The 21,838-nt window shown below is 47.7% G+C and overlaps 1 protein-coding gene across 1 annotated transcript in view; it reads left to right on the top strand.

Moving 5' to 3' along the window:
* The window catches only part of CUL2 (cullin 2), a 95,340-nt gene that overhangs the window by 40,468 nt on the left and 33,034 nt on the right, over positions 1-21,838 (top strand). The window contains exons 10-12 of the mRNA XM_069729686.1: positions 5,403-5,527; positions 6,530-6,637; positions 8,265-8,324. Coding sequence (XP_069585787.1) covers positions 5,403-5,527; positions 6,530-6,637; positions 8,265-8,324 — 293 coding nt within the window. The remainder of the gene's footprint in view (positions 1-5,402; positions 5,528-6,529; positions 6,638-8,264; positions 8,325-21,838) is intronic.

Raw genomic sequence — 21,838 nt, 5'->3', positions numbered from 1 at the left:
AGCAGCCCTTTACAGGATCCTGTTTTAGTACACAATCATTTACCAATCCAAAATTCCATACTGATTTCTTTCATTCTATTCTTGCTGTAGTCAGAGCTACTTATCCCCCCGATGTAACCCATAAGGCAGGCTGCCATCACTAGAGATCTTCCTGTTAAATGGAGTTTGTCAGCAGGTTTTTGTTATGTCATCAGCATGATGTAGGGGCAGAGAGCCTGATTCCAGCAATGTGTCATTTAGTTTACTTGCTGCAGCAGTTGTGAAAGAATCAGTTTTCTGTGCTACAGATCTAGCAGAGCTTGGAGTGCTGAGCTCTGTATAACCCCTTACCCCTTTACCCACTGTCAAAGTGACATCAATGTGAATAAGGGTTTGAGCAGGACGGGGTCCTGAATATGGCAACCCAGCAATGGGACGCTATGTAAACGTAATGTCCACTCAAAAGAAAGGCAGGCGGCACCCTTACCTGCACTGAGAGCCAACACATGGAACTTAACCGAAAAAAATTAACTGGAGTCTAAGTTGGTATGCGTGCAAAATATAGGAGTATGTTCACACTGGTCATTAAGCAGACAAAACCTAAGGTAGAAACAAAATGAACATATACCCTGCTGTAAGTAAGTAAAAGCAATAGTGCATGTAAATAACATTGGGTACTTGGTAAACACAGTTTCTGATCACAAAAAGCATAACCGCCATCCCACCAGCGTCAGGGTGTACCTAAATCGGGATGGTCCTAACCTCCAGTATTAAAACCTTGCTCTGGAGGATAACAGTCGAGGAGGGATCACAGAGATCTCACCGCTGTTACCACTTTGTCACAGATGACACCAGGGAAATCACACAGATCCACCCGCTGTCACCAGTTTGTTAAGGGAACGCAACGCTACTGCCTCCAATCATCAGGACACTTAAGCAATTGATTAACGAGTGATGAACAAGGCCGCCGCGTCTTCCAAGCAAGTTAGGCTTCTTTCACACTTTTCCAAATCTGCACAGGATCTGTCAAGACGTTGAAATGACGGATCCTGTACAGATTGTGGAAAACGTGTGCACTGGGCCCGTCTTCCTGACGGACCCGTCGAGCCTATGTGCACCTGTTGTGTATGCGTCTTCACAGCCGTTTTCCACTGCGAAAACTCACACACAACACAAACCAGGTTAAAAAAAAATAAAAAATTGCAGTATTCTCACCTACCGGCGTTCCCGCGCAGTGATGCTCCCAGCAGCTAGTGTTCCTAGTAATACATTGCGAAATCTCGCGAGAAACCGCGGTCTCGCGAGACTTCGCAATGTATTACTAGGAAGTAACGCCAGCTGTCGGGAACATCGGTGACGCTGCGCGGGAACGCCGGTAGGTGAGAATATTGTGATTTTTTTTTAAAATTATTTTTCACATTCTATCTTGTTACTGTTGATGCTGCATAGGCAGCATCAATAGTAAAAAGAGAGCGAGAGAGCTTTTCCCTAACTGGAAATTCTTCCACGCATGCTCTCTTTGAAAATGCGTGACCCGTCGCTGGATTCCTGCTTTTCACAGGCAGCGACAGCGTCGCTGACCGATTTTTTTTTTTTTTTTTTTTTTTCTCCGACGTGCAGAAAAAAACGTTCCTCTGAACGTTTTCTCTGCCTGACAGACCGTTTTTTTATGCAGGATCCAGTGAAAGCCGGATGAAACTGATGGCCATCCGTCACAATCTGTCGCTAATACAAGTCTATGAAAAAATTCAGGATCCTGCATTCTCAAAAATCAACGGATTGTGACGGAAGTGTGAAAGACGGAAGTGTGAAAGAGGCCTTATTGGGGAACTCAGTGAGCGTATGGTGTATACACTTCCGATTCCAACGCAACAAATAGATGTGTGTGTATATACGAAAAGTTTGCACACGCCTTCTCATTTAAAGATTCTTCTGTACTTTCATGACTATGAAAATTGTACATTCACACTGAAGGCATCAAAACTATGAATTAACACATGTGGAATTATATACTTAACAAAAAAGTGTGAAACAACTGAAATTATGTCTTATATTCTAGGTTCTTCAAAGTAGCCAACTTTTGCTTTGATGTCTGCTCTGCACACTCTTGGCATTCTCTTGATGATCTTCAAGAGGTAGTCCCCAGAAATGGTTTTCACGTCACAGGTGTGCCCTGTCAGGTTTAATAAGTGGGATTTCTTGTCTTATAAATGGGGTTGGGACCATCAATTGTGTTGTGCAGAAGTCTGGTGGATACACAGCTGATTGTCCTACTGAATAGACTGTTAGCTGCTTTTTTCTTGCCATAATACAAATTCTAAGTAAAGAAAAACAAGTGGCCATCATTAATTTAAGAAATGAAGGTCAGTCAGTCCGAAAATTGAGAAAACTTTGAAAGTGTCTCCAAGTGCAGTGTCAAAAACCATCAAGCGCTACAAAGAAACTGGCTCACATGAGGACCACCCAGGAAAGGAAGACCAAGAGTCACCTCTGCTTCTGAGGATAAGTTTATCCGAGTCACCAGCCTCAGAAATCGCAGGTTAACAGCAGCTCAGATTAGAGACCAGGTCAATGCCACACAGATTTCTAGCATCAGACACATCTCTACAACAACTGTTAAGAGGAGACTTTGTGCAGCAGGCCTTCATGGTAAAATAGCTGCTAGGAAACCACTGCTAAGGACAGGCAACAAGCAGAAGAGACTTGTTTGGGCTAAAGAACACAAGGAATGGACATAAGGCCAGTGGAAATCTGTGCTTTGGTCTGATGAGTCCAAATTTGAGATCTTTAGTTCCAACCACCGTGTCTTTGTGCGACGCAGAAAAGGTGAACGGATGGACTCTACATGCCTGGTTCCCATCGTGAAGCATGGAGGAGGAGGTGTGATGGTGTGGGGGTGCTTTGCTGGTTACACTGTTGGGTATTTATTCAAAATTGAAGGCATACTGAACCAGCATGGCTACCACAGCATCTTGCAGCGGCATGCTATTCCATCCGGTTTGCATTTAGTTGAACCATCATTTATTTTTCAACAGGACAGTGACCCCAAACACACCTCCAGGCTGTGTAAGGGCTATCTGACCAAGAAGGAGAGTGATGGGGTGCTACACCAGTTGACCTGGCCTCCACTGTCACCAGACCTGAACCCAATCGAGATGGTTTGGGGTGAGCTGGACCGCAGAGTGAAGGCAAAAGGCCCAACAAGTGCTAAGCATCTCTGGGAACTCCTTCAAGATTGTTGAAAGACCATTCCCGGTGACTACCTCTTGAAGCTCATCAAGAGAATGCCAAGAGTGTGCAAAGCAGTCATCAAAGCAAAAGCTGGCTACTTTGAAGAACCTAGAATATAAGACATATTTTTTGTTTCACACTTTTTTGTTAAGTATATAATTCCACATGTGTTAATTCATAGTTTTGATGCCTTCAGTGTGAATGTACAATTTTCATAGTCGTGAAAATACAGAAAAATCTTTAAATGAGAAGGTGTGTCAAAACCTTTGGTCTGTACTGTATATGTACCATATTTTTCGGTAACCTTTTTTTCCTCAAAAAATGTAGAGGAAAATGGGTGCGTCTTATAGTCTGGATGTATGGGGTCTGGCTGTGGTGGGGAGGTGGGGGAGCGGTATCAGTGGAGCAGCAAGTCACAGAGGCAGGAGCCAGCTGCTGCGGCTAACTCTCTTGTGCCTGCTGCTAAAGAGAAATATTCACTGCATTCCACGCCCATGAGCGTGGATGGCAATGCATATTCATTTCTCTTTTATAGCATCCTGGTATTTATGGCCCCATCCTTATCCTGATATGATTGACCCTCACCCCCATCCTGGTATGCATGGCCCCATCCATATACATTTAAAAAAAAAAACATTACACTTGCCTTCCCAGCGCTCCCTCGCCTCATCTTGTCCCAATGTCAGTAGCTGCTTAATGCTTGTAAGCAATGCATGGCAGGGACTTCATGCCCTGCTTGCAAGCCAAAGGGCAGCTGCCGGAATACTGGGCTGCGCACAGAGCAGTGAGTACTCATTGCGCTTTAATAGCGAGCACAGTGTCAGAGCCTCCCTGCAGTCAAGTCAAATGTGCTACTACTCAAGAGAAATGAATATTCACCTCGCTCCACGCCCATGTTTTCTGGTTTTGACTAATCGTACCTAGATAAGGATGGAGCCATACATACCAGGATGGGGATGAGGAGCCATGCATTCAAGCATGGGGATGAGGAGCCATGCATTCAAGCATAGGGATGAGGAGCCATGCATACCAGCATGGGGATGAGGAGCCATGCATACAAGGATAGGGATGAGGAGCCATGCATACCAGCATCGGGATGAGGAGCCATGCATACCAGCATAGGGATGGGAAGCCATGCATACCATGATGGGGATGAGGAGCCATGCATACAAGGATAGGGATGAGGAGCCATGCATACAATAATAGGGATGAGGAGCCATGTATACCAGCATCGGGATGAGGAGCCATGCATTCCAGCATCGGGATGGGAAGCCATGCATACCAGGATTGGGAGGAGGAGCCATGCATAGAAGGATAGGGATGAGGAGCCATGCATACCAGGATGGGGATGAGGAGCCATGCATTCAAGCATAGGGATGAGGAGCCATGCATTCAAGCATAGGGATGAGGAGCCATGCATACCAGCACAGGGATGAGGAGCCATGCCTATCAGGCTTCAGATAAGGGGGACATGCATATCAGGATAGGGATGAGGGGACCATATATATATACCAGAATAGGGGATATTAAGTACAGAATTGACCACATTTTTTGCTTCAATTTTTTTTCTAATTTCCTCCTCTAACACCTAGGTGCGTCTTATGGTCCGAAAAATGCGGTATATAAGTGTGTGTGTGTGCATTTATAGTTATAGAGAATCACTCCAAAAATTAAAGTGAAAAACTGTGGCTTTACTGATCCATTAGCAGCAACGTTTGGACAGATTTCTCTGCCTTTCTCAAACTTGTACGTATTATTCGCACACCAAAGATACTGTTAGCACGCGAGCATGCTCAGATAACACCTTACCAAGCACGTTCACTCATCACTATTCCAAAACAAAAAGGGGTCTCCTCCTCTGTGTTGTCCCATGACTAGTGATGTGAATGTAGGGGGCTGGCGAACCACTAAGGGCCTGAATAACAGATTTTACAAAATAATCAGCACAAAAATGTGGATATATTTCAGGAAAGGAATTATTGTATTTACTCAACTTTTTATGTCAAGCAAAAGGTTTCTCGTCCAGATCCAATGGGTGACAGGTTATTAATGAGGAATTGGGGCTGTTGTTGTCCTCGCTCATTGGGAATGTTTTGAAGAACCACTGTTATATATTGGCCGTACGGGTCCCAGTTTGTAACTCTTGTGGCCCTTCATCCTGAGTAACACGGGTCTATTCTTCCTATTTTCAGACATGGCCAATATGTACACCCTTCTTCGTGCTGTATCTAATGGTTTACCTCACATGATTCAGGAACTACAGAACCATATCCACGATGAGGGCCTTAGAGCTGTTAGTAATCTTTCTCAGGAAAATGTGAGTATTTCCTAAGTGCAGTTATATTATCCATACTGATCAGACTTTCATGTCTTGGGCGTATTACGGTACGTTATAGTTTTTTGGGGGAAGGGAGGTACATAAACATGTAATGTGCAAGTGTTCTTACAATATCTGCAATCTTCATGGGGGATTTACTCCCACAGCTCAGTGAGTGCAGAGACCCCCATACACATTGGATGATTAATGGCTGAACCCGCCTGATGTTTGGGAGACTCCCAACTCTCCCCCAACAGATAATGTCAGGGTAGACAAGTATCAAGCAGTCGGTGTTCCCACACTTGATCCTTTTCTTTTCAGGGCAGGTGTTGCGATCTCCTGTGTAGGGCCTGCCTAAAATCCAGCATAGAATGAAATAGGAAACTCATAATTTATGTAAAGGGCTACAAAAAAAATCCTATATAGTGTAATTATGGTGTTGGGAAGCTTCGCTTTAAGTAGGGGGACACTTGGCGTAAGGCTAGGTTCACATTGCGTTGGTGCAGTCCGTTCAACGCATGCGTTAACGGGCTGCGTTAACGCAAGTGCCGAAAAAGATCGCGTTATGCGATCGCGCTAGCGGACCCGGAAACGCTGCAGCCCGCGTCCGAGGGTCCGTCACAGAATGATGGCACATCGCTAGCGCATGCCAATTTTGGCATGCGTTGGCGATGCGCCTGATAATAGGGGTTAATGGCAGCGTTAACGGACTGCATTATGCCGCGGTGTAACGCAGTCCATCTAACGGACTGCCGTAACGCAATGTGAACCCAGCCTAAGACTACAGGATCAGACTACACAGGGATTGTTTGTTGTCTGGAACCATAGAGACGCATGGATCTGCATGGGAGCTGTAGACACAAAAAAATAAGATTTTTAAAGAAGTGTTTAAAAAAACCCACTGTCATCCATTTGTTCTATAAGCTGATAAAGATTTCAGTATTAGACTTTTATGTAAAATGTGTGTTTGATTTTTTTTTTTTTCTCCTGCCTTTATTCCAGATGCCAACCCTGTTTGTGGAGTCTGTCTTAGAGGTCCACAGTAAATTTGTCCAGCTCGTCAACACCGTTTTAAACGGAGATCAACATTTTATGAGCGCATTAGACAAGGTACGTTAATCTAGAAGTATAGAGACAAGTTATTGAGCATTTGTCTTGTTTGTAGTCAGCGGAGAAGATGGAGAAAGTATGTGAATGTCGGTCACATAATGGTAGAGCAGGGAAGCAGCACCTTTACTGGACCAAGGGCCATGTTGTCAGGCTGAGCTAGTTCCATGGGCCACAATAAAGGGACAGTGGTATTATTATCTAAGACATTCATGGTGTGTCGAATATGTATGCCGTAACTGGTTCCATCTTCAGGAATCTCACCAGTCAGGAGAATGGCGGTCCTCTGCCTCGTCTCTTCTCCGGATTGCTGTCCAGAAAGGAAGAGCTGATGTGTGCAGCCATCTCCATTGCAGTTTATGCAAGTTACGGAAAAGCTCGAATATTTGACTGCATCCATAAAACTGAATGGAGCCAGCTGCACACTTGTATAGCCACCTCGCAAAGTTCCCTGATAGGTGCCCGTCCCGGTGGTCAGATCACCGTCCTGCAGATAGAAGGTAACTTGTTTTCACTGGACAACTCCTTTTAAAGGATCATTTCCAGCATTGAAAGATATTGCCTATCCAGAGGGATGGGTGATAACTTTCTGATCAATGGTGGTCTGGCTTCTGGTACCCTGACTTATCCTGAGAACGAGGCACTGTCAGCATGTCGCGCGGCCTCCACTGTTTTGCGCCGTGCCCAGATTTCTCCCGCAGTTCCACAGACAATGAATGGAGCAGCCAATCTAGCGGTGACATGATAATCTATTATTGGCCTTCCATCATATGTTTCTGTTCTTCAGTCCCATTTTCAGGTTACTTGTTTTAGTGCCCGTATTTGCCCGGCGGAGGGAAGAGTCGCCCCATCTGTGTGCTATGTACTGCCTTACTTATTTTCTCATGTGTCACAAAGCTGACCGCTCTCTCCTGTACCTGTAAGAAAGTGTTCTGTTTATGCCGTTAGTATTTAATCTGGTGGCAGACCGATGTGCGCACTAATTGTATAACACAAAGCCATGACTCTTGCTGTCACCTTCCATATTTTTTATCACCACAGCCCAGAACCTCATCGTTGAGCAATGGCCATATCAATCCAATTCTACCGAAAGGGGTGTAATATAGGCGGACTTTTAGCCTAAAGTCCTGTCAACACGAACCGACCGGCAGCGCTAAGTGACTGCCGATCGCTAGATATTAACCCATCGGCGGTCGTTTTAATAACATTCTTACACAGAAAGGCCGCGATGAGCAATGCACACTGAGTGATCAGTGATAGATTGTTGAGTACACGTATGCAGCCATTGTTCTCTGCAGCACAAGTCCTGTCTACACAAGACGATGGCGGCCAAGAATGATTAGATTTGTGCTGCAGAATAAGTAATTTCTCCTGATGATCACACAGCTGATCGGCAGCCTGCTTACACTGAAAGATAGTCGTGAGACGAGACCACTTAAGAACGCTCATTCACAATTATGTTACAGTGTAAATGTAGCTTTAGTGTCAAAATATCAGGCAAGATATACAGCTGCGATGGAAAATGGGAGGAAAAGCTGCCAGATTGGATGAAATAATATCGATGCGCAGATATCTTTCTGTGACCCGGACATTGCCTTTGGATTAATACTTTGATGCTTTTTCTATACAGGCTCTTACGTGTGTCGTCAACTACAAAGAGCCCAAATCCGTCTGCAAAGCACCTGAATTGGTGAGTGCGCTGTTCCCAGACCAATAACGGGTTTCTGTTAGGCCGCCAGGTTCGCACGAGCATAGAAAAATCATCCAGAACAGTCACTCATGGTTTTCTCACTTGTCATCCGTAGACAATCTGTTTTCTCTATCGCTTCATTGGGGGACAAAGGTGACCATGGGTGTATGCTGCTGTCCTCCTCGGGAGTGTACACCCTCCAACATGCACCAGGCAACTCAGTTTTTGCTTAGTGTCTGTAGGAGGCGGACCTGGATCTAACACCAGATCCACTTTATTCTTCCTTACAGGGATTTGGTTTTGGTGTGTGTTATTAATCATTTCCCCTTTTTTTTTCAGTTTCCTCTTCAGGGTAACAGGGCGCAGTTTTCTCACCCTGTTTTCCCCACATTAAGCGACCGAGAAAGCAGTGCGGTATCACCCACATCGCACCCTCTCGGGACCGCTGGGCAGGACTTCGTCCCCTGCCACCCTTATGGGTGCTTCAGGGCGACTATCTTGGTGGCCAGTCCTTGCCCTGTCCCCTTTTCATCCCTCTCCTCGGAGAGGGCTGAGAGGAAGACGGTGGTCACCTTTGGTGGCCTCCCCCTTATGCATAAGGGGTTGACGCTGTCTTCTACGCCGTGGCACGGCGTGGGAAGGAGGGTCCACTCTCCAGGACCCTTCTTACTATCCAAGGGATTTCCGTGCGGCCGGAAATAACCTCATCGCCGACCCCCGTCACATGATCGGGGGTCGGCGATGCATCAGGATGGTAACCATAGAGGTCCTTGAGACCTCTATGGTTACTAATGCCGGCCTGCTGTGAGCGCCCCCTTGTGGTCAGCACTCACAGCACACGTGCATTTCTGCTACAAAGCAGCGAACATCAGATCGCTGCTATGTAGCAGAGCCGATCCAGTTGTGCCAGCTTCCCATGGAGGCTATTGAAGCATGGCAAAAGTGAAAAAAAAATGTTTTTAAAAATATAAAAAAAATATGAAAGTTTAAATCACCCCCCTTTCGCCCCATCCAAAATAAAACAATAAAAAAAATCAAATCTACACATATTTGGTATCGCCGCGTTCAGAATCGCCCAATCTATCAATAAAAAAAGCATTAACCTGATCGCTAAACAGTGTAGCGAGAAAAAAATTCGAAACGCCAGAATTACGTTTTTTGGGTTGCCGCGACATTGCATTAAAATTCAATAACGGGCGATCAAAAGAACGTATCTGCACAAATGTGGTATCATTAAAAACGTCAGCTCGGCACGCAAAATATAAGCCCTCACACGACCCCAGATCACGAAAAATGGAGACGCTACGGGTATCAGAAAATGGCACTTTTTTTTTTTTTTTAGCAAAGTTTTGAATTTTTTTTCACCACTTAGATAAAAAATAACCTAGACATGTTAGGTGTCTATGAACTCGTAATGACCTGGAGAATCATAATATCAGGTCAGTTTTAGCATTTAGTGAACCTAGCAAAAAAGCCAAACAAAAAACGAGTGTGGGATTGCACTTTTTTTGCAATTCCACTGCACTTAAAAATTTTTTCCCGTTTTCTAGTACAAGACATGGTAAAACCAATGATGTCGTTCAAAAGTACAACTCGTCCCGCAAAAAACAAGCCCTCACATGGCCATATTGACGGAAAATTAAAAAGTTATGGCTCTGGGAAGGAGGGGAGCGAAAAATGAAAACACAAAAACGAAAAAGGGCCGCGGCATGAAGGGATTAAATCTTGTGCCGTTTTTCTCAGCGCGTTTTTTTTTTCTACCTCTCCGTTTTCAGCAATATCTGCCCCGGAAGGCCGCGCCCCTTCCTCTTCCTATCCAGTGCTGGTATTAGCTGTGATCCGGCGGGCCACGCCCCCTTTTCTCTGCCGGCCTATCAGGCGCTTGGTTTCCCTTCGGCCGGCTACGCCCCTCTTGTTGGCGCATTCTCTGCACGAGCAGGCGTTCGCAGCCCGTGTTCTCCCGGCCAGCTACCTCCATTGCGTACCCAGGAAGACCCTTCCACAGTGTAGCTGCGCTGTTCGCCAGGTCTGTATATTTTCGCTATTCTCCATCCCCTTTTGGTATCTCCCTAGGCACATCGCCTGCTGGCATATTGCTTCAGGTGCCTTTTTCACTCTACCTATGCCCAACCCCGCAGGGGCCCCCGGCTATATCCCCACGGTGATTCATTACTGTTCTGTCTTCCTCCACGTAGAATGCTGTGTGGATTCCAACATACGGCTAAACCTTCATCCACATCCCAGTAAACAGACTGTGTTGATGCTTAAGTCTTATTTATTAGGGTGATGATAACCAAAACTATAACGTTGAACAACAATGGTGGACAGTATTCATAGTAGATGATCGAATAGTGAATGATGTTGATGTACAAAGAGGATGTTCAGTGAATAATCATAGTGGATGACTGATCATAGTGGATGACTGGTGAAAAACTGTAAAGAATAACATCATTTCAGTATATGCACATACAGGGTGCAATCACATAAATAACTGGGACATTACAGCAAGAATTATACAGAGTGCATTACACAGTAATTCTAACAGCACTGCCCTATTCTATACAATAATGCATCTATCTACATGCAGAGTACACCTGAACCTAACTGCAAGCTGCAAAGCACATCTGCCTAACTATATCTGACTATAGGAGCTGCATAAGGCTTAAATACTTAACACAAAACATAAGATGCATTAAACCTTTATAAACGTACCGAGATCCGTTAGGACAGGGGTAAGGAAGTAAGCGAGACAGGAGCACGTGTGCCTCTGTTCAGATCTGAGGAAAAATGGCTACTGAAGCTTGTCTTCACAAGAAGAATGTGGGCGGAACTAACCCATAAGACATTGCTCTTAAGAGGGAAAGGTTGGTAAACAACATGAAAAGTAGGCAACTGATGACCTCCAGTGGCCACAACTTGAATAACAAGATAATTAACTTTCTGCACATTAAGATGGGCAGAACAATTACGCCTATGCCCGCTGTAAGAAAGTGGGCTTCAGGCCAGCCGTCGCCTTTTTGTACGTCCTGCAGTCCTTCCATTATGTCCATCCCTCAGGAAGCCCCTGATGTTCGGGATGAGTGCACCCCTTCCTCCGGAGTGGGCTGTTGTGATGTCTCAGTCAGTCTCTGACCTGAATAAAGTATCTCAGTCCCTGGTTTAGGTACTTGAACGTATTCTGCTGGAAGGAAACGTTGGACATTTTATATCCCTTTGCTTCAGACCTTGTTAGCAATTGGTCCGAATCACCTAAGGTAGATCCGCCTGTCTCCAGATTATCCTCCCAGACAGTGCTGTCCATTCCTGACGCGGCGTCTCTAAAGGACCCTACGGACAGGCAGATTGAGCCTTTAAGGCTTCTGGCGCCTCTCTTTGTCCCAATTTTGCCTCTTCTTGGGTGGCGAAAGCGGTGTCGGCCTGGGCCAAGACCCCACGCAGAGGCATTATAGCTTCAGCTCCCGCACAGGAGCTAGCAGATTTAGCAGATCAGATTTCTCTTGCTGGGAAATACCTCTTGAATGCCTCCCTAGATGCGGCTGCTTGCTCCGCAAGGGCAAACAGCAATATTGTCACCATTCGCCGTGTCCTTTGGCTTAAAGTGTGGAGCGCAGATCCCGCTTCCAAAAAATCCCTCACAGGTCTGCCTTTCCAAGGATCCAGGCTCTTTTGCGCACAACTAGACCAAATGATTTCAGACGCCACTGGCAGTAAGAGCTCTTCTCTACCGCAATCTAAGCCCAGGCGTCCCTTCAATAGAAAGGGTCCCCAATCCTTTCTCCCATTTCGCTCCTTCGCCTCATCAGGCGGTGCCTCTCAGCAGGACCGGTCCTCCTCCCAAAGGGAACGAAGGAAGCCTTCTTTCCGGCCTACCCCTCACTGTAGAGCTAAAAGCCGCTCCTCCAAGTCTTCCGGTTCCCGCGATCACAGATTTTCTTCAAAATGACGGGTCACTCCCACCTGGAAATCATTCCAGGGTGGGAGGACGGCTTGTTCTGTTCACAGAGGCTTGGTTATCGGTGGTCGACGCCTGGGTCAGAGAGATTGTTACATCAGGCTAGAAAATAGAATTTTCTTCGCCCCCAGGAAGACGTTTCTTCCTCTCTCGCCCACCCCAACAGCCCTCCCATGTACCAGGGCTTCTTCAGGCCATTGATTCCCTCCTCGCTTCAGGTGTAATCGTCCATGTCCCTTCCAACTAGTGGTTTTCCGGCTTTTATTTAAATCTATTTGTAGTTCTGAAAAAAGACAGCTCTCTTCGCCCGATTTTGGACCTCAAACAGTTGAACCGCCATCTCCGGATTCAGCACTTACAGATGGAGTCCCTGCGCTCGGTGATCGCTTCCATGGAACCGGGAGAATTTCTGTGCTCGGTGGACCTTCGGGATGCATACCTACACATTCCGATTTGTGTTCAGCACCAAAAGTCCCTTCGTTTTACGATCCAGGATCAACATTTCCAGTGCACGGCTCTTCCTTTCGGCCTGGCATCCACTCCCAGAGTCTTTACGAAGGTAATGGCTGCGGTCATGGCCATCCTTCGGTCCAAGGGGATTCTTGTAATCCCCTATCTCGATGACCTTCTCGTAAAGGGTCCGTCTCACCGGGACTGCGGTCAGAGCCTCCAGATCACTCTGGAAACGTTAACCCGTCTCGGTTGGATTATCAACGATCAGAAGTCCTCCTTGATTCCCAGCGTCTAGAATTCCTAGGCAAGGAATTCGACACCATTCAGGCCCAGGTCTTCCTCCCAAGGGAGAAGTTTCTTTCTCTTCGGAGGGGCATCAAAGCCCTAAAGCGTCCTACCCCTCTACCTCTACGGCTTGGCATGAGGGTTCTGGGAAAGATGGTCGTTTCCATGGAAGTGGTCCCTTATGCTCAGTTTAACTCTCACCCTCTCCAGTTGGCCCTTATGTCTGTTTGGGAGGGGAGTCCACTTTCCTTAGACCGCCCTGTTCTCCTTCCTCTCAATGTGAGACAGTCTCTCACTTGGTGGATGCTATCCACCTCCATTCTGCGAGGGAGGTCATTTCTCCCTCGCCGCTGGCAGGTCATCACCTCCGACACCAGTCTCCGGGGTGGGGGGGTGCCTTCTTTCTCCACCTCACAGCCCACGTTCGCTGGACTGCTCAATAGGCACGTCTCTCCGATTAATCTCTTGGAGATCAGGGCTATCTTCCTAGCCCTCCTCCGATGGCAGTCCCTCCTCTCGGGAAATCTGGTCCACATTCAATCGGACAATGCCACGGCTGTGGCTTACATAAACCACCAGGGAGGGAATTGCAGCAAGCGGGTCATGAGGGAGGTGGCAAAGATTCTACTGTGGGCAGAGAACCACGTTCCCTCTATATCAGCCATCCACATCCCAGGGGTGGACAATTGGGAAGCCGACTTCCTCAGCTGTCGGGGGCGAGTGGTCTCTCCTTCCCTCAGTTTTCAACCAGACTTGCCAAAGGTGGGGCATTCCGGATATCGACCTAATGGCCTCCCGAACAAACCACAAGGTTCCCCAGTACGTGTCCAGATCTCTGGATCCGATGGCCATCGGTTGCGATGCCCTTGTGATCTCGTGGGCCCAGTTCCAGATGCCTTATCTGTTCCCTCCTCTTCCCTTGCTCCCAAGGATCTTGAAAAAGATAAAGGCAGAAGGGGTCCCTGTTCTCTTAGTAGCTCCAGATTGGCCCCGCAGGGCCTGGTATGCGGAGCTAGTGAATATGCTATCGGACGTCCCCTGGAGACTTCCAGACCGTCCGGATCTTCTTCAAGGACCCCTCTTCCACCCGAATTCTCGGTCTCTGAATTTAATGGTATGGCCGTTGAGGCCGCGGTCCTGAAGGATGCAGGTTTTTCACAACACGTTATTCAGACCACGATAAGGGCTAGGAAACCAGCTTCTTCCCATATCTACCACAGATGCTGGAAGGCCTTTTTCCAATGGTGCGACGACAACAATCTTTCTCCTATGGTCTTCTCCCTTCCTTCAGTGCTTGGTTTTCTTCAATCGGGTCTTGATTTCAGCCTTTCCCTGAGCATGTTGAAGGGTCCGGTTTCGGCTCTGTCAATTCTTTCACAGACTATAAACATAAGGATGAATGACCTCAGGGAGATCAAAACATCCAACACCGGAGACACCATCACGTGTTTCTCAACACAGTGATCCAGAACACTGCCCCCATCCCTTATGGGAAATATGCAAATGCATGTAGGAAAGCCGCGGAGACACCATCACGTGTTTCTCAACGCAAGCAATAAATAGCCAGGTCTTTCACCGGGAAGGAACAACCACGGGAAGGGCAGCATCCAAAAAGGAAAACCACCTATGCCAAAACATGGTATCCATCCACAGACAGCTGTTTCGGGGTATTTGCCCCTCATCAGTGTGGAGTAGGAAACTGGCTATTAGGAGCAGTGTCTAGTACACGTGATGGTGTCTCCGCAGTGTTGGATGTTTTGATCTCCCCGAAGTATTCATCCTTATGTTTATAGTCCTTTTACTAGGCACTGCTCCTAATAGCCAGTTTCCTACTCCATCTTACTCTACCTGGGCTGTGGGAGCTTCTTGGGCAGTTCGTCACCAAGCTTCGGCCTCACAGGTTTGCAAGGCCGCAACTTGGTCGTCCATCCACTCCTTTGTAAAGTTCTACAAGGTGCACACTCAAGCGTCTGCAGATGCAGGCTTGGGTGGGAAGATACTGCAGTTTTCCTTTCTCAGTTTATCCCGCTCTTGGGACTGCTTTTGGACGTCCCATGGTTACCTGTGTCCCCCAATGAAGCGAGAAAGAAAGAGGGAATTTGGGTTCTTACCGTAAAATCTCTTTTCTCCTTCGCCTCATTGGGGGACACAGACCATGGGTGTATGCTGCTGCCGCCAGGAGGCTGACACTAAGTAATACAAAGAAAGTTAGCTCCTCCCCTGCAGTATACACCCTCCTGCTGGCCCCCAGCTAACCAGTTCTTGCTTAGTGTCCGTAGGAGGCACACGGACGGGTCTGCTATTCAGACCCAAAGAATTTTACCTTTTTACCTTTTTACCTTTTTTACCTTTTACAACGGACGAAGGGGGCGACGGATTCTTTCATGGTCCGATCTCCCCCGAACCAACAACAGGCGAGCACGGGAGTTTCACCTCTCCGTATCCTCTCCTGCGACGTGGGAAGCCACTGCCTGAGCTGATTTTAGGGGCGACGGGCCCCTTCATGGGCACCGATCTCCCCCCTCCCTTATCAGACGAGCACTGAAGTTTCACCTTCAGTATCCTCCTCTGCAGCCAGGCCTATTGCCGGACATTCAGCCCTGTCCACCAGGTTTTACCCTCGGCTGTACAGAGGCACCTTCCAACGTGGCGTCCGAGCAGCCCCCACTGCATCACCACTGAAAAAGCGGATGATGGAAGGAGGCAGACGGTTCCTCTCCACCCCTCTTCTGCAGGGATGGTGGATGGAGGCTCCCCAACCCCTACACCGTCCTATCTTCCCTGGCTCAGCTCTACCTGCAGCATGGGGTAAGTGCACGTGAAAAATTGAGTTTTCTGGCGGTCATAGGTGGGCTCCATAGCGCCAGGGTCCCCACAGAGCTTAGCGGTCCTTTCCCCTTCAGTCCGCGGGTGCGCGCCAGCCGAGTCTATAAATTTAGTCCCCGGCTTCGGCCCTGTTTAGGCCGCATTCCGGGAAGCCCCGCCCCCCGCCTGCATCACTCTAGCGGCTCCGCCCCCCTATTCTGGCGCTTCTCATGCAGGACGAGATCTCGGCGGCCATCTTCTCCCTGAGCCCAGAAGTTTCCGGTCCCTAGTTCTTCTGGAAGGGGCTGCTGCCGGCGGTTTTCAGCGCTGTAGTCGGCACTATTCCAGTCGGGGGACTCAGAATCCCGGTAAGGTGAATCGCTCCCTTCCCCCGCAGCCCCGCACGTCCGGCAGCATAAAGGGTCTAACATCACGGTTTTATATACTTGGGACCTGCATTCTCTCGGGTCCCCTGGTCTTTGAGTCTCATGTCCAGTGGCCGCTGGGCTTGACTCGTGCCCAGTAGCCGCTTCAATGCCCAGTGGTCGCTGGGCTTATAGGTGCTGCTACTGAACGGAGATTTATTGGATCCGTTATTGAATGCTGTGTTCCAACTACTCGGAAGTTCGAGCCCAACTTTCCCCAGTTTTTTCCATGGTGTTTCTCATAAACCCTTGACCTGCATTTCCTGGTCTTAAGGGTTCCCTAGTTTAAAAGGGGCATATTACCAGCAGAGCCGGTCACATTTCTCATAGTTCTTTATCAATTTAGCTCAGGAGCCTTCGCTGATGCCTATTCCGGCTCCTCCCAGAGTACCTAGTTCCCCTCATGGGGTCCCACCTCTGGCATAATCTTTAAAAAAAAAAAAAAATGCCCCGGTCTTGTCCAGCATTCCTGGTCTTAAAGGAGCATGACCAGCATTCCCGGTCTTAAAGGCACACGACCAGTATTCCTGGTCTTAAAGGCACATGACAAGTATGCCCTGGCCTTAAGGGCACGTAACCAGCATGCCCTGGCCTTTAAGGCACTTGGCTAGTATGCCCTGGCCTTGAAGGCACATTACCAGTATTTCCTGGTCTTATTGTCTCATGACCAGTATGCCCTGGTCTTAAATGCACGTGACCAGTACTCCTCGGTCTTAAACGCTAGTGAACAGTATGCCCTGGTCTTAAACTCCCATGACCAGTATGCCCTGGTTTTTAAAGGTACATGACCAGTATGCTCTGGTCTTAAAGGCACATGACCTGTATGCCCTGGTCTTAAGGCGTTTGTCCAGTATGCCGTGGTGTTTAAAGGTGACCAGTACGCCCTGCTCTTTAAGGATCTCGACCAGTATGCCCTGGTTTTAGAGACACGTGACCATTATACCCTGGACTTAAAGGCACATGACCAGTATGTCCTGGTCTCAAAGGCACATGACCAGTATGCCCTGGTCTTAAAGGCACATGTCCAGTATACCCTGGTCTTAAACGCAAATGACCAGTAGGCCCTGGTTTTAAGGGCCCATGACCAGTATGTCTTGGACTTAAAGGTGCATGTCAAGTTCGTCCTGTTTCTTAAAGGCACATGACCGGTAGGCCTTGGTTCTTAATGGCACATGACGCACAGGAACTGTATGTCCTCCTCTTAAAGGCACAAGACCAGTATTCCCTGGTCTTAAAGGCGCATGACTAGTATTGACTGGCCTTAAGGGCACATCAGCAATCCTAAACTGGTCTCCCTATCTGAACTCTGGAGCACTCAACATGCTCCCTATCCTACAATGGGAGTCGTCGGCTAGCAGGGGCCGCTAGTATTCTTGAGTAACGTACAGGTTCTAGAAAATGCAAGTTTTCTTTTCCTGATCTCTCCCCCATGTTTTGTTGAGAACAATGCTGAATATGGATCGGATATTGCCTTGATTTGCCAGAGCTTCTGAGAAAGAGGGACTCTCTCTCTTTATATCATCAACAGGTTGACGGGCGATGCACTGGACAGAAACCTCTAAGTTGGATGCCATTCCGGGTCGGTTTTTTATGGCGACGGGTCCTTTAAGGGGCTCCGATTTCCGCCCACACCTTCAACAGACGAGCATATGGATTGTCGCCTCCGTGTATCCTCTTCTGCATTCAGGCCTAACGCCAGACAACCTGCCCGGTCCACTCGGGGACTTCTACTCTGAGGATGTACGGAGGCACACATTTTTGGTGTCCAAGCACCCCCCCCTTTTCTATCATCACTATTTAGCGGATGATGCAAGAAAGCGCACGATTCCTCTCCGCGTCCCTGTTAAGAGGACGGTGGATTGAGGGTTCCTAATTTTTCTACTCTGCACGACGATGGCTAGAGACCTGCTGGTCGCAGTCCCGCATTCTACCTCTTGGCAGTTTATCCGGGTAGAGTTTCTTGTGGTATACCTACCAGTATCCCTGCCTGATGTATCATCATTTAAGATACCACAGACGGTCGGATAGCAAACCTAGTTCGTTCCGTCTTGTGGTTTCGGGTTCAGCGCTTTTCCCTCCCTTAGCCGCCACATGGGTTGCTTGACCAATGGTCTCCTGGTCAGAGACCTTAACTACTTCGTCTTCAACAATATAGCCGGCCAATCTATTTTTCTGAGCGGGAGACTAGCAAGGGATCGTATCTCCTCTACAGACCCAACCAGCAGTGGAAGCATTGTCCAGGATAGCCTAGATCTAAGGGATCTTGGTTCCTAAATGGAGGGAATCTAACAACCTTGGTCAAGGTCCTCCTTTTTTCTTATGGAGTTCCTCCGCTCAGTTATTACTTCATCAGAAAGAGGTGGACTTTTCTGGCATCCTTAGACATTCGGGATTCTTACCCTCACATGCCTATTTCTTCCCGCTACAACAATCTCTTCACCTTTCCATTTGCGAACAGCATTTTCTAGTCTCGTTCTTGTCTTCCGGCCTGGCTACCACACCAGAATGGTCGCAAGGGTCATGTTGGTTGTCGTGTGCTTCTTGCACCCTAGAAGCATGGTCGTCCTGCTCTATTTGGTCGACTTTGTAGCTGCTCTTCTAGGACTACGCTGAGTCGTCTATATCTCTTGCAATACCCTTTCTCTGGGCTGGCAGCTGAACTTAGACAAGTTTCTTTTCCTCTTTCCCAGTTCAGCAGATCCTCTTTGAGGATGATCCTGCTCATGCAGGATGATTATTCTCTCTCGAGTCAAGGTCGTGGCTCTTCTCCAGAGAGCTTGCGCACTTGTTCTCTCATTCCCTCGGTTCATTTAGTTCGCTAGGAGGGTTCTGAGGAATTGGACAACAATGGAAGCAGTTTCCTTCGCTGCGCTTGTTTTCTGCAAATCTATCAGGCTTTCAAAGAGTATTCTCTGAGCTCCTTCCTCTCCCAGAGCCTTCTCCTGATCCAATGGCCATTGGGGGAAATCCAAGGCCAGTCTTCTTCTCCCGATCATTTCTCTGGAGTTCTGAACGGTACGTCTAATCCTACAGCAGGCCCACTTACTTTAGGCGGGTCTTCAGTTGGATATCGCCACGGCTGTGCCACTCGTTAACCATCTAGCAAGTACCCACAGTCAAGCGCCATGGCCCAGGTATCTCTCTCTCTACTGATGAGCCGAGATCTTTCATTCAGGGATCTCAACAGTACTTATCCCTGGAGTAGAGCTCTGGGCGGCAGACATATTCAGCCGTCAGGGTTTTCTCCTCTAGTGAGTGGGAACTTCACTCGGAAGTCTTCCATCGGATCTGCCTTCACTGGACTACTCCAGATGTAGGTCAGATGGCGTCCAAGCTGAACGCCAATGTACTCCGATTCATGGTTTGGCCTTGACTTCCAAGACCATCGCAGTGCATGCTCTGTTCTTCCACGGTACCAATTTCTATATCTCCTCTTCTTCTACTTCTGAGATCTTTTTCGGAAGCAGGAAGGGCTCCAGGGATCCCGGGAGAACCGCACTGACCATGTCAGGGTTTGCTCGCTTACTGTTCTTCTAGTTTTCCGTCTTATTGCGACAAAACTGGAAAGATGGACTTTCTCGCAGGGAGCTTTAACCTGTAGTTCTTCCGCGTACCGTTAGATCCGTGGGACCCTAACGTTCCTGGGCATCTTACAGTGGACTTCTTTTTTGGATCCGGACAGCCTTCACTATCAGGGAAGGTCTCTTCCCTTCTTTCTCTGCGTTCTTGTCCTACTGATGAGTCTTCGGAACTCGACGTTCTGTTCTTTGTCTTTTTTCCTTATTACCTCAAGGCAGGGTTGCCCTCAGGTCATCCCCTTCCCTCATTGCCAAGGTGGTATTGTATTCCCACTGTGGCAGGGGAATCGTTCTCTCATTTCTTTCGACTCCGCTCCACACACCTCGGAAGAGATCCTCCATAATCTGGAAGAAGTGTGTACTTCGAGTGGGTACGTATCGAGAATGGCGTCCTGCCAAGGGTTGGACGCTTTACTTGGCTTTCTCGATGGTAAGTAGGCTTCCTGATGGTCGCAGGAAGGGTCTAGCCGTTTCTTCGGCCAGGTTAGCCTGGTGGATTGTTTTCTCCATCCAGGAGTCCTTCCGAGCTAGATTTCAGCCTATTTCCCTGTCTGAGGGCTCTAGGTTCCAGACTTCGGCAAGCACGACCGCAAGCTTGCGAACTCCTCCAGTCCGCATACATTCTTGAAGCACTTTTATTCACATACTTCTACAGATGTGAGTCGGGGCAGGCGGACCTTGCAGGCCGCGGTGGCGCACTTGTAAGTAGCGGTTACACGGCCTGATCTGATGTTGTCCCCACCCAGGGACTGCTTTGGGACGTCCCATGGTCTGTGTCCCCCAATGAGGCGAAGGAGAAATAGGGATTTTTGTGTACTCACCGTAAAATCCTTTTCTCCGAGCCATTCATTGGGGGACACAGCTCCCACCCTGTTATTAGCTTATGCTTTGTTTTATCTTTTGATATGTTATACTCTCATTTATAATGTTACATGCTATACGTTTATATGTTGCTATTGATCTCCTACTGCTTTTGCACCGAACTGGTTAGCTGGGGGCCAGCAGGAGGGTGTATACTGCAGGGGAGGAGCTAACTTTCTTTGTATTACTTAGTGTCAGCCTCCTGGTGGCAGCAGCATACACCCATGGTCTGTGTCCCCCAATGAATGGCTCGGAGAAAAGGATTTTACGGTGAGTACACAAAAATCCCTATTCTTGGAGCCTTCATTGGGGGACACAGCTCCCTCCCTTTATATTGTACCGTATTGGCCAACGTGCCATTGTTGAGGGTTGGTACATAGGTGGAGTTTGTTTATTCTTGTTCCTACTACTGCTTCTGCACCAACTGAGTTGCCTGGTGCCTGTCGGAGGGTGTATACTGCCCGAAGGAGTTATCCTTTTTTATTTGCATAGTGTCAGCCTCCTAGTGACAGCAGCGTACACCAATGGTTCCCTGTGTCCCCCAATGAAGGCTCCAAGAAAGAGATTTTACGGTAAGAACCAAAAATCCCTCTTTTTTACAGCAGTGGCAATTAATCATTTACACGACCATTTACCGTTTCCTATGTTAAAGAACTGCAATGTACAGTGGGGCAAAAAAGTATTTAGTCAGTCAGCAATAGTGCAAGTTCCACCACTTAAAAAGATGAGAGGCGTCTGTAATTTACATCATAGGTAGACCTCAACTATGGGAGACAAACTGAGAAAAAAAAATCCAGAAAATCACATTGTCTGTTTTTTTAACATTTTATTTGCATATTATGATGGAAAATAAGTATTTGGTCAGAAACAAACAATCAAGATTTCTGGCTCTCACAGACCTGTAACTTCTTCTTTAAGAGTCTCCTCTTCCCTCCACTCATTACCTGTAGTAATGGCACCTGTTTAAACTTATCAGTATAAAAAGACACCTGTGCACACCCTCAAACAGTCTGACTCCAAACTCCACTATGGTGAAGACCAAAGAGCTGTCAAAGGACACCAGAAACAAAATTGTAGCCCTGCACCAGGCTGGGAAGACTGAATCTGCAATAGCCAACCAGCTTGGAGTGAAGAAATCAACAGTGGGAGCAATAA

This window comes from Ranitomeya imitator, chromosome 6 (assembly GCF_032444005.1).
Source record: "Ranitomeya imitator isolate aRanImi1 chromosome 6, aRanImi1.pri, whole genome shotgun sequence".
NCBI lineage: Eukaryota > Metazoa > Chordata > Amphibia > Anura > Dendrobatidae > Ranitomeya > Ranitomeya imitator.
The sequence above is the reverse complement of the archived record's forward strand: the minus strand, read 5'-3'. Positions and strand labels throughout refer to the sequence as shown.